Genomic DNA, 13,484 nt, shown 5'->3' with positions numbered 1-13,484 from the left:
CAAATTAGCAATACTCGTGGTATTCTCTAGCATTCCACTGTGCGCATGCATTTATACCTCACAAAAATCGGTGTCCCGTAATTCTGTAAAAAGAAATAAGGAAACCACGTGCAAAGTGAAAACTAAAAGCAAATGAGAAACAGGCACCTACCTAAAGGGAGGAAATTAAGTCATTTAGGCAGCTCGTCCAGCAACAATAAAGATGGTAACATCAAAGAAACCCCAGGAGTCAGGGTCTGTCTGGGACACAGGATAGGAAACTGACATCTGGGGAGGCTGCATCTACTGAGCACTCCTCCATCACGTCCTGCCGGGGTCACAGCCAACCCTCACTCCAACACTGTGACCTGGGCCTTACCTGGCTTGTCTGCGGACAAGGAAACGGAGGCCTAAACAGATCTTAAGACTGTCTGAGAACACAGAGCTGGCACACCTGGGACCAAAACATATCAGATTCCACGAGAGAGGGAATAAAATGAACCTTCCCAAAGGGTGTAGCTACTACCTAGGGACTGAAAGCATCACTCTTAGGTTAAATAAACACATATATTTTCTGAAGTAGGATTCAACATATTCATGTATTTCTAACATAAAATATGAGACTTCCGGGCTTCCCTGGTGGCGCAGTGGTTGAGAGTCCGCCTGCCGATGCAGGGGACACGGGTTCGTGCCCCTGTCCGGGAAGATCCCACATGCCGCGGAGCGGCTGGGCCCGTGAGCCATGGCCGCTGAGCCTGTGCGTCCGGAGCCTGTGCTCCGCAACGGGAGAGGCCACAACAGTGAGAGGCCTGCGTACCGCAAAAAAAAAAAAAAAAAAAAATTAAAATATGAGACTTCCAAGTCAGAGAGGAAGGCAGGAGGCAGAAGAGCCCAACATAAGGTAAAACTTGAGGAAGTGTGCAAGTCCCATGAAGAAATGAGGAGAGAAGTTCGGCTCCGCCAGAAAATAAAGGCATAGCCTGACCCACCTCCTGTGGACAATGTCCTCCAAACAAGGAGAACCAAGCAGACAATGAGGCTGCCTACAGACCAGTTATCTCTTCTTCTCTTGTTTGATTGGGATAGCAAATACACAGCTGAAAGCTCCAATTCCACAAACAACAGAGAAAATGAACAAAACCAAAAGCTCGTTCTTTGAAAGGATCAATAAAATTAATAAACCTCTAGACAGGCTGAACAAGAAAAAAACAACAATATCATAAATGAAAGAGGGGTCATCACTACTGACCTCAAGGACATTAAAAGATAAAAAAGGAAGATGATGAACAAGTCTAGGCCCACAAATTTGTTAACTCTGATGAACTGGACTAATTCCTTGAAATATACAAATGACCAAATCTCCTACAAAGAGAATTAAATAATCTGACTAAACCTATGTTTATTAAAGAAATTTAATCAATAATTAATAATCTTCCAAAAAAGAAAGCACCAGATCCAGAGGTTTCACTGGCGAATTCTATCAAATATTAAAGGAAAGAATGATATCAGTTTTCCACTCTCTTCCAGAAAATCAAATCAGAGGAAACATTTCCTAACTCATTCTCTGAGGGTGGCCACCAGACGTGCCTCCTGAAAATTATTTCTACATTACTAGTCAGAGGCTGAGACTGGCCTGGGCCACCGGGGAAGACAGAAGTGACCGGCTTCCACTTGGTCTTGAGCCCTTATGGGGACCTGTCACAGGAGGTGCCTCCCAAGATTTTTTTTCTAAGTCCACCTGTGGAAACCACAACTGGTCAAGGGGCTGGGAGACAGAGAGGCCGAGGAAGGGTGGCAGGGAGCTGAGCGAGGTGGTCTCTGACATCCCGAGGAAGAGACATGTGGTCCAAGGGGAGGCAAAAGGCATTAAAGACATTATACAATGAAACAAACAAGCAAGCGGACCATAAATCAGTATCTCCCATGAACAAAGACGTAAAAATCTTCAAAAGCAGCAGCAAATTGAATTTAATAATGTATTAAACACGTCACGACCACATGGGATTTGTTCCAGGTATGAAAGGCTGCTTCAGCATTAGTGAAAATCCATGTGACCAGCCTGCCAAGAAGGCTTACGAAGAAGAATCGTAAGGTCACATAAAGCAGAAAAGGCGTTTAATGAAATGCAACATCATTCATGATAAAAACTCGGCAAACTAGGAACGGAGGTAAATTTACTCAAGTTAAAAAAGAACATCTACAAAAACCTACAACTAACATCATATTGAACGGTGAGAGACTGAATGCTTTCCCCTTAAGATGGGGAACAAGGCAAGGATGCCCAGCCTTACCACTCCAATTAAAACTGTACTAGAAGTCCTACCTAATTCAATAGGACAAGAAAAGGAAACAAAACTTTTAAGATTGTGCAGGAAGAAACAAAACTTTGTCTGCAGGTGACATTTCCATGTAAGAATTCCCAAAGAATCAACCAGATCAAAACAAAACAAAGCAACCATACGAACAAACAATAAACTAGAACTAATAAGCACATGAAACAGGTCTTGGAATACGAAGTTAATAAGTCAACTGCTGTCCTACACAGCTGCAATGAATACCTGAAATCTGAAATTCTGAAATTAGTCACTAAAACCACCAAGATGCCCTCTGTTCAATAGGTGAACAGATAAGCAAGCTGGGGTACATTCATATAATGGAATATGATTCAGCAACAAAAAGCAATGAGCTAATAGTGGTAAGTCATGTGAACAGTATGTTCCCATGATATGATGTAATAAAAATAGCATTTTATTTTTTACCTCTGCGGTTTTTGTTCCCCAAACCTATAACCCTGGGCTAATCGTGAGAAAAATATTAGACAAATCCCAAAGGAGGGACATCTTACCAAAAACCTGACTGGTACTTCTCAAAACTGTCAAAATCCATGACTCTCACCTTTAGGCAACTTGTGTTATCCCTTTTTTGAGCACTGTAAGTTAGATCTTTTTTGTGTGTGTTTTCATACTAGGTCATAAAAATCGGTGCGATAAAACTGGTGGTCTAGAGCAAGGACACTGGATTCAGATCGATTTCCTGACTGTACTTATTTACCTCTGCCTTCCAATTAACATTCAAACTAATCAAGAGTCTGACCTTTCCAAGACAGTCTCCTCAGTTGTGAAATGGGATACAGAACCCATTTCTTAGTGTTATGGTGAAGGAAAAATGGCAGGACATACACGGTATTTAGCCCATTGGCTACTCAATGAATAGCAGCAACTTAGATAAATTTCAGTCTCTCTGAGCTGTACTGATAGACACTGTAATAGCTATAGTCTTCCTCACCTTTTTGTCTCTGCTATACATCTAGAAAAATCTTCAATGTGATTAGAGAAAAGAGTAGTTTCTACCTATGGTACCTCTAACTCATCTGTGATATTTCAGTCAATCTGTGTGTATTCAAACTCAATAAGCCTCCGGCTTCTTTATCTAATACCCCATCTCTGCCGTCCAAGGTACTATATCGATCACAAAATATTCAGCATTTCAATAAATTCATGTCTTTTACCACACGGAAAGACATTATATTTAAGAAGCTCACCATTCTTTCTTATCATCATCGACATTGTTAGGTTATGTGCCCACTGGGTATATGGAATCATACTAAAGAATCCGTTACAGGATTTTAGACAAGTCATTTGATATATGTAGCTCGGGATACTTGTCTACAAAAGACACTTTGAAGATTCGTTTTTAAGAGTTTCAAATCCCACGGGAATGGTGTCGAGCAGCACGGTCTTAGTACTGCCGTTAAGTGGTCTCTGGTGAGAGGAAGGCGCGACGCAGTGACAGGCCAACGTGAAGGTCCCGCTGCACTGCCTCGTGCTCACTCAACGCTACAAATGAAGTTCAGGGTAGAGCTGAACAGCAGGGCTCATAACATGGGATGAGAACAGAAAAGTGTCTGGGAGATGACATTTATAACGACAATCAATGGGAACGTACTTATTTTTTACTTGAAAGGTTGATTCAAATTGATAGGATTGGGTGCTACACCGCTCAGAACGGGGATAAGGGAAAAGCAGAAACATAACACATCTGACTAGAAAGTTTCATAAGCGAAGGGGTGTAACCGTAATGGTTCTTTCTGTTTGCATTTTTCAGCAGGGTGACCTTGGTTTCTGGTTTTGAAACTCAGATGTGAAAATAATTGAGAAAAGTTTTTTCCATGGAAAGAGTGCTTTGGATGATCAATAACTTCTTGCGTTCAGTCAATTAGGAACTAATTATTCAGTTTATATATTAATAGGAGGTTTTAGGCTATGACGAAAAGGCATGTGATGTGGGTTCCAGCACACCCACACTCAAACTCAAATCTAGTCCTGTCGTCACTGGGCTGCTGAGCCTTGGTTTTCCCATCGACAAGTCCAGTTAATAACATCTGGCTCTTGCAGAACGGCTGTGAGGTTTCCAACCACATCAAGTGCCTAAGCTAAAACAGGCGCTCAGCAAGTGGTAATTACCATGTGGATTTCTACCTGGACTCTGTCCTGACGCTGTCCTTTTGGCTGCTAACCGAAGGGTGAGGAGAGAGAGGAGACAGAAGGTGCATCTCGCGTTTGTGCTCATGTCGTCCATTCAGCAGCAGCGCATTTACGTACGTTTCATACATGTAGCAACAGCGACGCAGTGTGGTACAGAGTAAGGGTATATATACCACATTGTCTGGCCTTTGTCTATATATATATTTTTTTGCGGTACGCAGGCCTCTCACTGTTGTGGCCCCTCCCGTTGCGGAGCACAGGCTCCGGACACGCAGGCTCAGCGGCCATGGCTCACGGGCCCAGCTGCTCCGCTGCATGTGGGATCCTCCCAGACCGGGGCACGAACCCGTGTCCCTAGGCGGACTCTCAACCACTGTGCCACCAGGGAAGCCCTGTCTATATATTTTATGAGAAGCAAAAGTATATGATAAAACAATGAATTTCGTGGAATTAGCTCAAGCTAGCTCCAGCATTATCAGCTGGGTGGCCCTGGGAAACACAGGGGATGCCTGGGCCTCAGGAAGAGAAAGGCCTACAGCTGGTCACAGAGGGGGTGCCTGCCGGATCCAGTGTCAAGGTCTAGCCGGTCTCACAGTAAGAATAAGCTTTCCCAGAGATCCATCCGAGGACCCATGCTTGATGCGCTAATGACCTGAGGGCTAATTTATTTTCCTGTAGGATCCCTGAGACTTGTGACAACTTTCCTTCACCTCTCTGAAAGCTTAATCACTGAGGTATTTTTTTTTTTTCTTGACAGAGGTTGACAAGGGAACGAGAAGCTGGACAGAAGGGAAAGGTAAACGCAGCCTATGGTCATAATCCCTCAGAACAAACGTAAGAAGCCATGGGGTTGATGGAGACTAGATGTTCTGAATAGAGGACTCTGGCAGCTCTCTGTCTCACCACCTTTACAGATCATCTGAAGCGCGGTGCTAGGGCCGTGCTTCTCCTCTCACACGTTACTGTGCACGCACATCACCTGGGGCCTGGTTTCGGGGCAGAGTCTGCATCAGTACATCTAGGCTGGGGACTGAGACTCTGCATTTCAAGTGCTGCCTTGGGTAGCTTGGATCCAGAGGTTATAGACTTGTTATGAAACCTGTCGGTTATCTCTTTTCTTTATTCTGCGAACCATCCAACCTTCAATGCAATTAAAAAAAAAAAAAGACTAAGTGTTACGTTATCCTACATTGTACACAGTCTGTAAGAAATCCAATGCGATCTGTTTCTTCTCCAACAAGTTACAAACTGGTTACTAGTAAAACTGTTGACCACATAAGACAGTATGAGAGAGTCCACCCTCTTAAAAGTACAAGAAACTTACCGTTTCATCCAGGGACGTAGCCCCTGAAAAGAGACAGCTCGCTCCGTACTCTGAAGCCTGTCACTGTCTTCCAATTCTGATTGTTAGCATGTTTTTACTTTTTTTCCTTATAAACAAAAATAGCAAAAACCTTTATCATTTCTAAGTATCAGCCTTACTTCTGCCTTCTGGGACTATGCCGCACAAGTCTTCTGTCTCTGTGATGATGGTGAAATTGATAATAAAGGAGTGAAGAAGAGATGTGCAATTTGCCCAAGGACTGATCAAATATCTGTGCTACAGGAATTCTATTTTTAGTGAGGGATCATTTTGAGTAATCAGAAAAGGAATCATGCCACAGTCTGGGCTCCGATGGGACATTTAAAAAATTAAGTAGGATATGGATTAATGTGGCTCAACGTCCTATCTCCATTTTACAGACGAAGAAACTAGGCTTAGAGAGGGAAGTTCCCTGAGACCACGCAGCTAGGAGGGGCTGGGGGTGACTCTGATTTTCCCATAGCCACACCCTAACTCCAGGCAGATGGCCCCATTTTTCCTGCTTTCAAGCCTTTGCCCCTCTGCGCAGGATGACTTCCCTCTGGCACTACCCTGCCTTATTACTTTACCTTCATCCTAAGTGTGTTTGTACCCACGCTCCCCATTCAGGATGATCTGTGCTATCGTTTCTGCTTCCGCTTCACTTTTCCTCATAACCCTCGTGCTCTGTTTCAGCCATTCTGCCATAACTACTTATTTCTCTGACTTTCCCCTTAAAAATCTCAGAATGGCAGGACAATGACTTGGTCATCATCTCTGCAACTTCAATTTGTCAGGGAAAGAGCTCAGGAAAATGTGTGACATTAAATGACCTAACACCAGAAACTGACTGATGGCCAAAGAGGAAAAAAATTGATTAAAACTTCTGAAGAGCCAGGGTGGGGAGGGGAGGGGAGGGGAGGAGACGCCCACTGCACCGGAAACACTCACTGGGCTCCTTCCACCCTCCAGGGCTGCAGCCTGACAGCGGCGCTTGCTTGACATTATTCTAGGAAAAGTCAGTTGGCCTGATGGGTATCCAAGCCTTCCTTCAGCCGGCACTGGAGTCGACAGGAGGACCGGGAACCCACACCCGGCTTCGGGCTGCGTGGATGCACCGTAAGCAGGAGAACCGTGCTCAGCGGCTTTTCTCACGTGTCTGTTCCAGGCTGCACTTAAGTTACAAGTTCTTGTCAGAAGTCTTCTCGCTGTTTGGCACGTTATTTGCCTCAGTTATTGCCTTCCCAAAGCCTACTAAGGTGATTTTAAAAGAAAGCACACGTTTTTCTCCTTTTGCCTCCCGTTAATCAGCCCCAGCGTGGCTGCACTAACACGCACTCAGAGAGCACGTGGACCCAAGGGAGTGAATGCTGAGGACTGAGGGGCAGTCCAGGTCCCACGGCAAGAGAAGCAGAGAAGCTCGTGTCCAAGGAAAGTCCTCTAGTGTCTGCCCGGGGCGCGGGGCACGTGTGTGGTCAACCACTGTCAGGGTTTTAAGAAAGGCACGGACAGTGGACACAGAGCTGGAAGGAAGGAGAGGAGAGTGACTGTTCTGACAGGTCAGGTGGTACAAGGTCCTCAGAAGGTAAATCCAGGAGGCAATCATATAGTTTACATAACATCCCAAATTAATGGGTTTTTAAAATTGGAAATTCTTATAATTTTGGCTAGTAGAAAAAGAAATACCATTTTCCTATATCCAGCCTTCCCTTAATGATAAAGAAGGACTTTTTAATAGAGATTGGTAGAATAATATAAATCATATCATATGCTGGTGAAATATTTATGGCCCATATATTAACTATTCAGCTTTCCCGATAACACTTCTCACATACTGCGGAGAAGAATGGATCACTTTCTGTCATTAACACAATCTTTAGCGTCTGTGATACTATTCATAATCCATTTTAAAAAGAGAGCAGGTGCCGTGTGAAAATCTGTGCGGATGAGAAAATGAGAGTGACCGAGTCCCATCTGATCGCCTGGTCTGGGGAAGTCACGTGCTCTGCCCAACAGGCAGAGCAACTGTGGCTACCTAATATTTATCACAGCAGCTGCTGAGATGCCGGTTTTACAAAGATACGATGTCACTGAAATCAGTGGGGCATGACCTAGTGTTAAAACAATAAATGATTAACTTAAGCTGATAGTTTCATGCAGTGTCTGAAAGCTGCCGGTTACTGCAGTGGTCCCATGAAATTTTAAACTCTCCACGGCAGCCCTGTGAGCGTGAGGCAGCATCCCAGCGCCCTGGCATACAGTCTGGGAAGTGCAATCATAAGATCTAACATGGGGTTGCAGTCCAAGAAAAGAAGAGATAAGGGGAAGGCAAACTCTTTAAAGAAACTGTAGCTGAAAATTTTCCCCATCTGATGAAAGCTGATAAAAGCCGCGTGAATGGGTCAGCCTCATGTCCTAGGTTGAAACAAAACCACCACGTTCGGCACCCAACGCTGGTGAATGCGTACGTACTACTTAGAAAGACAGGCTTCATCTGCTTTGTTCACTTTTTCTTCCTGCTCTTTCTGGTAACACATGCAGGGAGAGAACACTGCCTGCTACTTGGGGAAAGGGCCAGATGGGCCAGACAAGGCCAGTGGAGAAGCAACACAGAACTAGCCAGCTGTTCTGAAGAGGGGAAAGGAAGGGAGCATCCTGGAGGGCTCAAAACTGTCCAGCCCAGACCACCAGGGCAGCAGGCAATATATGCGGTGGAGACCCTACGGGGAAAACCACAGAGCTAAACAGAGAGTTTGCTTGGAGTGGCGTCAGTCCTAATCTTCCCTGATGTGTTCTCTGCTGGGGTCCGTGCGGGGAGTTAGGGAGGTGACGTACCACAGGGCTGCACAGGGCAGAACGGAAGTAAAGAAACTTCCTTATCTCCTAAGTTAAAAAGGAGTAAGTTTAGTCCTCTCATTTGAAACTGAATGAAAAGGTTTTATTAAAATACTTATTTCTCCCTTCTGCAGGATTTACTTTTAGATCATTTACATCTTTCAGCAGAAAGCTACCCTGAAGTGATACCAGTGGGGAACATTCATGAAGATTCCAGTAATGACTTGTTCTGCTGTGAAATTCCAAAGTGGTGCTGTCCATGTGACCATTCCCAAAAAGCTGATCCCCTGGTAATCTAGTCACGTGACAGACAAGAACTACACTAACAAAAAATGTTGTAAATGGTCCACACTTGATCAGAAGAGTCTAAAGAATTTGCGATTGTACTGTATTCACTCAACATGTATTTACTGAGTGATTCCTATATGCCAAACATTATGGACACAAGTGCCTTTCAGGCTTTACATAATACTGAGGAGTAACCAATGAAAAACTGAACAAGTCAGAAAGGTAAATTCAGTTTGATAAGTGCTACCATGTAACCAAGAAGGGTGCTGTGGGCTGGCTTCCGGGTTATGGGAGCGGCCACTTCAAACAAGGCAACCAGCAAAGGCTTCTCTGACATGGTGCCTGTGTGTGTTGAGAACAGGATGCTGAGGGGCAGGCAGGCAACTGCAGACAGGCCTTCCAAGGAGGAGGAGTGAAGGCAAAGGACAGGGAAAGGAACGAGCTCGGCCTGTTCAAGGAACAGAAGGGAGACCAGTCTGGCTGGAGTGCAGGGTGGAAAAGGTGATCAAAGAAAAACAGGTTTAAGGCTTATTTCAGAGCTAAAATCAAAATGACTTACTGAGGGACTGAGTGTAGCGAGGACCTACCTATGACCGTCCAGTGGTCCCAGGACTAGAAAGCGCTAGGCTGCAATAAGTGCATTTGCCTTTTGTTTTATGACTGTTTTCAGCCATTTAGATGCTGTGAATTCTAAAACCATATTTTCCTCCGCTTTGGCCACTAGAAAGCTCAAAGCGTAATCTGAAGACCAATTTTGCCAACCCTACAAAATAACATGTACCTTTTTGTGTATTAATCTCACCCTTAGGATTTTTGTAATTTTCTATCCTAATTATTTTCCATATTAATTTATTTTTCTTCTGGTAGATGGACATTAACTTAGCAAGTTACTATATGTGATCTGATGAGAAAAAGTAGTAAAAATATGTCTTTTCATCATAGTTTGTATTAATTGTGCTGTAATTAATATATAAGAAAAGTGACAGAATGAAAATTCTATGGAAAAACTGCAAGAGGAGAATGAGTGGAAGAAAAAAAAAAAAAGATTCTGGATAAAAACAGAAGGGAAGGATCAAAGAGAGGGAGAGGCATGGTTTCTGGAACCAGACTGCCTGCATTCCAGCCAGGCTCTAAAAATCCCCAGCGGAGTGACTGGAGCAAGTAACTGACTCCTCTGGCCTTGGTTTCCTCATCTGTGAAATGGTGACTTTAGCAAAACAGTGCCCGCCTCACAGGGCTGTTATGAGGCTTAACCTAGTTAATATCTGTAATGTGCGCGGAAAGCACTCAGTCAGTAGTAGGCACGATGTGAGTGTCTGTTAAAGGAAGTTTCAGTTCGGGATGTAAAGACAAGTAGGACTTAAACAGGTGAGAGGGTTAGAGAGCGGAACCACAGACACAGGAGCAGTGTGAACAAAGGTTTGGAAGGGCAGAGCACACCCTTTAACCCAGTGGCGGTGTCGGGGGGAGGCAGGCGCTAAAGCAGGAAACCTGGCAAAGTAATGAACAAAGACCAACTGGGAGAGAGGTCTTAAGAGAAAGTACAGAAGGGCAACTGAATGCCTCTTAGAGGAACATGAATTTCACACTGTAGAAAACAGAGTATTTGAACGATCTGGTGCCACGCAAGCCCACAACCACATGGAGGGAAGGTGGCGGTGCCTGGCTCCCTGGCACGTGGGGAGCGGAAGTGCCCCGCATCAGGTGTTGGATCAGCACGAACCAGCCACTGCTCCACAGGCGAACCACTGCGTCTGAAGTGTGACCTGAACGGTAATTCCATCCCAAAATACCCACTACCAAGGCAATGGAAAAGCTCAAAATGGCAAGCAGGGTATAGGCTGCCACCAAGAGGAATAATTTTTCACCTGGGCAGATGGAGGTTATCTCTCCAGATACTACACTCCCTCAGAACAGAAAGTTTCTGCCTTCCTTGTCGATTCATAACATAACATTTTCAACTGAAGTGAAAATGAGACAACTAGATTAGAAATTACCTTCAGCAAAAATGGAAGACCTGGTCTAAGGAACAGGGCATCCCCTAAATGACGGCACTGCACGTGCTCTATTATCTATATTCTCTATCCAAGGGATATCCGTTCTGTGGATGTTGCCTGATTTAGAGAAAAGGGCCTTTGCAGATGTGACATTAGGTCGAGAATCCTGAGATGGAAACACTACCCTGGATCACCCAGGTGGACTCTAAATACAGTCCCATGCATCCCTATGTGAGGGAGGCAACTGGAGATGCGAGAAGGCAGCGCTAAGAAGGAGACAGAGCAGAGTGTGATGGCCTCAAGTCAAGGACCGCCTACAGGCACCAGAAGCTGGGAGGGTCACCACGACGATTCCCCCCTACAGCCTCCAGGGGGAGAGCGGTCAGTACCTTGATTTTAGCCTAGTAAAGCTGATTTCAGACATCTAGCCTCCAGAACTATGACCAATTTCTATTGCTTAAAGCCACCAAATTTGTGGTAATTCATTGTAACAGCCACTGGAAACAAATATAGCAAATACGTAATTTCCTATGATTGCAAGTAAATTATTTAACAGGAGAAATGGAAATGATAGAGATTTACCGTTTACTGAACAGCTACATAAATTATTTCATTAAATCATCAGCAGCAATCCTATTATTATTAGCCTGTTTTTTACAGAGAAAACCCACCTGGTACCATGCCCAGATCTGTGTTCCTTTTACATTGCAATAACACCTGTCTGTAACTGCTCTGACAGCGTGTCGATCAGCACTCAGCAGGGGGACTCACTTTTTATTCCTCCAAAGGAACTTGGATAAATGGAAGAAACCTATTTTAAATTATTTCATGCAAAACTCTACCTGAAAAAATATATACAGTCACCAGTGAAAAAAAGTCTGTGTTACTAATTTCCACTGAGTTCTTCTGGGGGCAAAAATGCAAAAATTAAAAATAATTTTCAAATAAGTTTGAGAGTCACGTCTCAATTTATAGTTTGCTTCAATTGACTTACGAATTCATTATCATATTTTTCATGATAAAAGCAGTCGTGATTCCGAGACAGAAATAAAAATTCGGTGTGCCTGGACAAGCTTCGGAGTTTCAGATACCACAGAGCATTTACACGGCATAAAAGGACAACGAGCATCGGGACACTCACCTGGTACCTGACACTGCTCAACACTGGAGGTGCGGCAATGAACCAGCCTGGTACTGTCTGCGCTCACTGGGAAAACACAAGCTTCCACTATCTCCATTTGTGCATCAAAGCTATGACTTACATTCAAAGAATTAGGGGATTAATAACGTGAGGGTGATTAAATAAACTTATCTACAGTCATTAGCTAGTAAGTGGTACAGGTTATATTTAAGCCCAGGAATACCTCAGTCCACAGTGAATCCTCTTAATACGACACCATATTGCCTGAATGTATTCCTATAGGCTTTGTACCAATACACTGGTAAAGTCGCTTGCCCGCTAAAAAAGGAAACATTAAAACTGTTGCCATGGTACCCTATTCTAACAACAAACAGGTAAGTCAATAAATCACACCTACCTGGTTATTGCTGGGGTCGGTACACCTCTTGTACGCAAGGTAGGTTTCCCTCGAACAACTGGTACATCTGCATTTTCTGAACCACCATTCAAATATGTTAATTCCTGGAGCTGTGCTTGCCTGATTTCATCATTATAGTCCTACACAAAAGACAGAAGATAACAAAGAATTCAGGACATGAAGCAAATAATTTTTAATAGGAAAAAAAAAGGTAAGGAAAATAGTTAAATTCATAAAACAAGACTTGAGTTTGTTGAAATGAAAATTTATCAATAAATTGTTGTAAAAAGAAAAAAAAACCCAGTATTTTTCCCCTAAACTAGAATTTTCTACAGTCAGCCATATCTCCTTCTGCTGTGCATACTTTCCAAGTGAAATATTTATAATAAAATTAAAATGGCACGTAACTGATATATGGCATTATTATTTACAACTCAATCAACTAGTAGTTACAGAGAGCCTAGTTTAGCCAGAACTATCTCAAGAAAGAAGAACGAAGTTGGAAGACTGGTATGTTCTCATTTCAAAACTTACTATAAAGCTACAGTAATGGAGAATGTATGGTACTGTCTTAAAAGATAGACATAAAGATCAATGAAATAGAATTGAGAGCCCAGTTATCCATTATAGTCAATTGATTTTCAAATAGTCTCTAACAAATGGTGCTGTAACAAATGAATATCCACATCAAAAAAATAAGATGGGCCCTTTACTTTTTGCCACACACAAAAATTATATCAAAATGGATCAGAGACCTAAATGTAAGAGCTAAAACTGTAAAACTCTTGAAAGAAAATGTGAAAGTAAATCTTCATGATCCTGTATTACATAATGATTTCTTAGCTAAGATACCAAAAGCACAAATGAAAAAACAGTCAAATTGGACCAAGTCAAAGTTTAAAACTATTGTGCCACAAAAATATCATCAAAAAAGTGAAAATACAGCCCACAAAACAGAAGAAAATATTTTGAAATCCTATTACCTGATAAGCAACTTGTATTCATAATACATGAAGAACTC

General features: G+C 43.1%; 1 protein-coding gene across 13 annotated transcripts in view; it reads right to left on the bottom strand.

The window, feature by feature from the left end:
- KHDRBS3 (KH RNA binding domain containing, signal transduction associated 3) overlaps window positions 1–13,484 on the bottom strand; it is a 204,554-nt gene that overhangs the window by 88,491 nt on the left and 102,579 nt on the right. For all 13 annotated transcript variants that reach the window (XR_002175725.3, XR_002175724.3, XM_019931972.3 and 10 more), the window contains one exon: window positions 12,464–12,603. Coding sequence is in view for 11 of the 13 variants with exons in the window: in XM_019931972.3 (XP_019787531.1) it covers window positions 12,464–12,603 (140 nt within the window). In the remaining 2 variants the exon portion in view is untranslated. The remainder of the gene's footprint in view (window positions 1–12,463; window positions 12,604–13,484) is intronic.

This window comes from Tursiops truncatus, chromosome 17, assembly GCF_011762595.2.
Source record: "Tursiops truncatus isolate mTurTru1 chromosome 17, mTurTru1.mat.Y, whole genome shotgun sequence".
NCBI lineage: Eukaryota > Metazoa > Chordata > Mammalia > Artiodactyla > Delphinidae > Tursiops > Tursiops truncatus.
The sequence above is the reverse complement of the archived record's forward strand: the minus strand, read 5'-3'. Positions and strand labels throughout refer to the sequence as shown.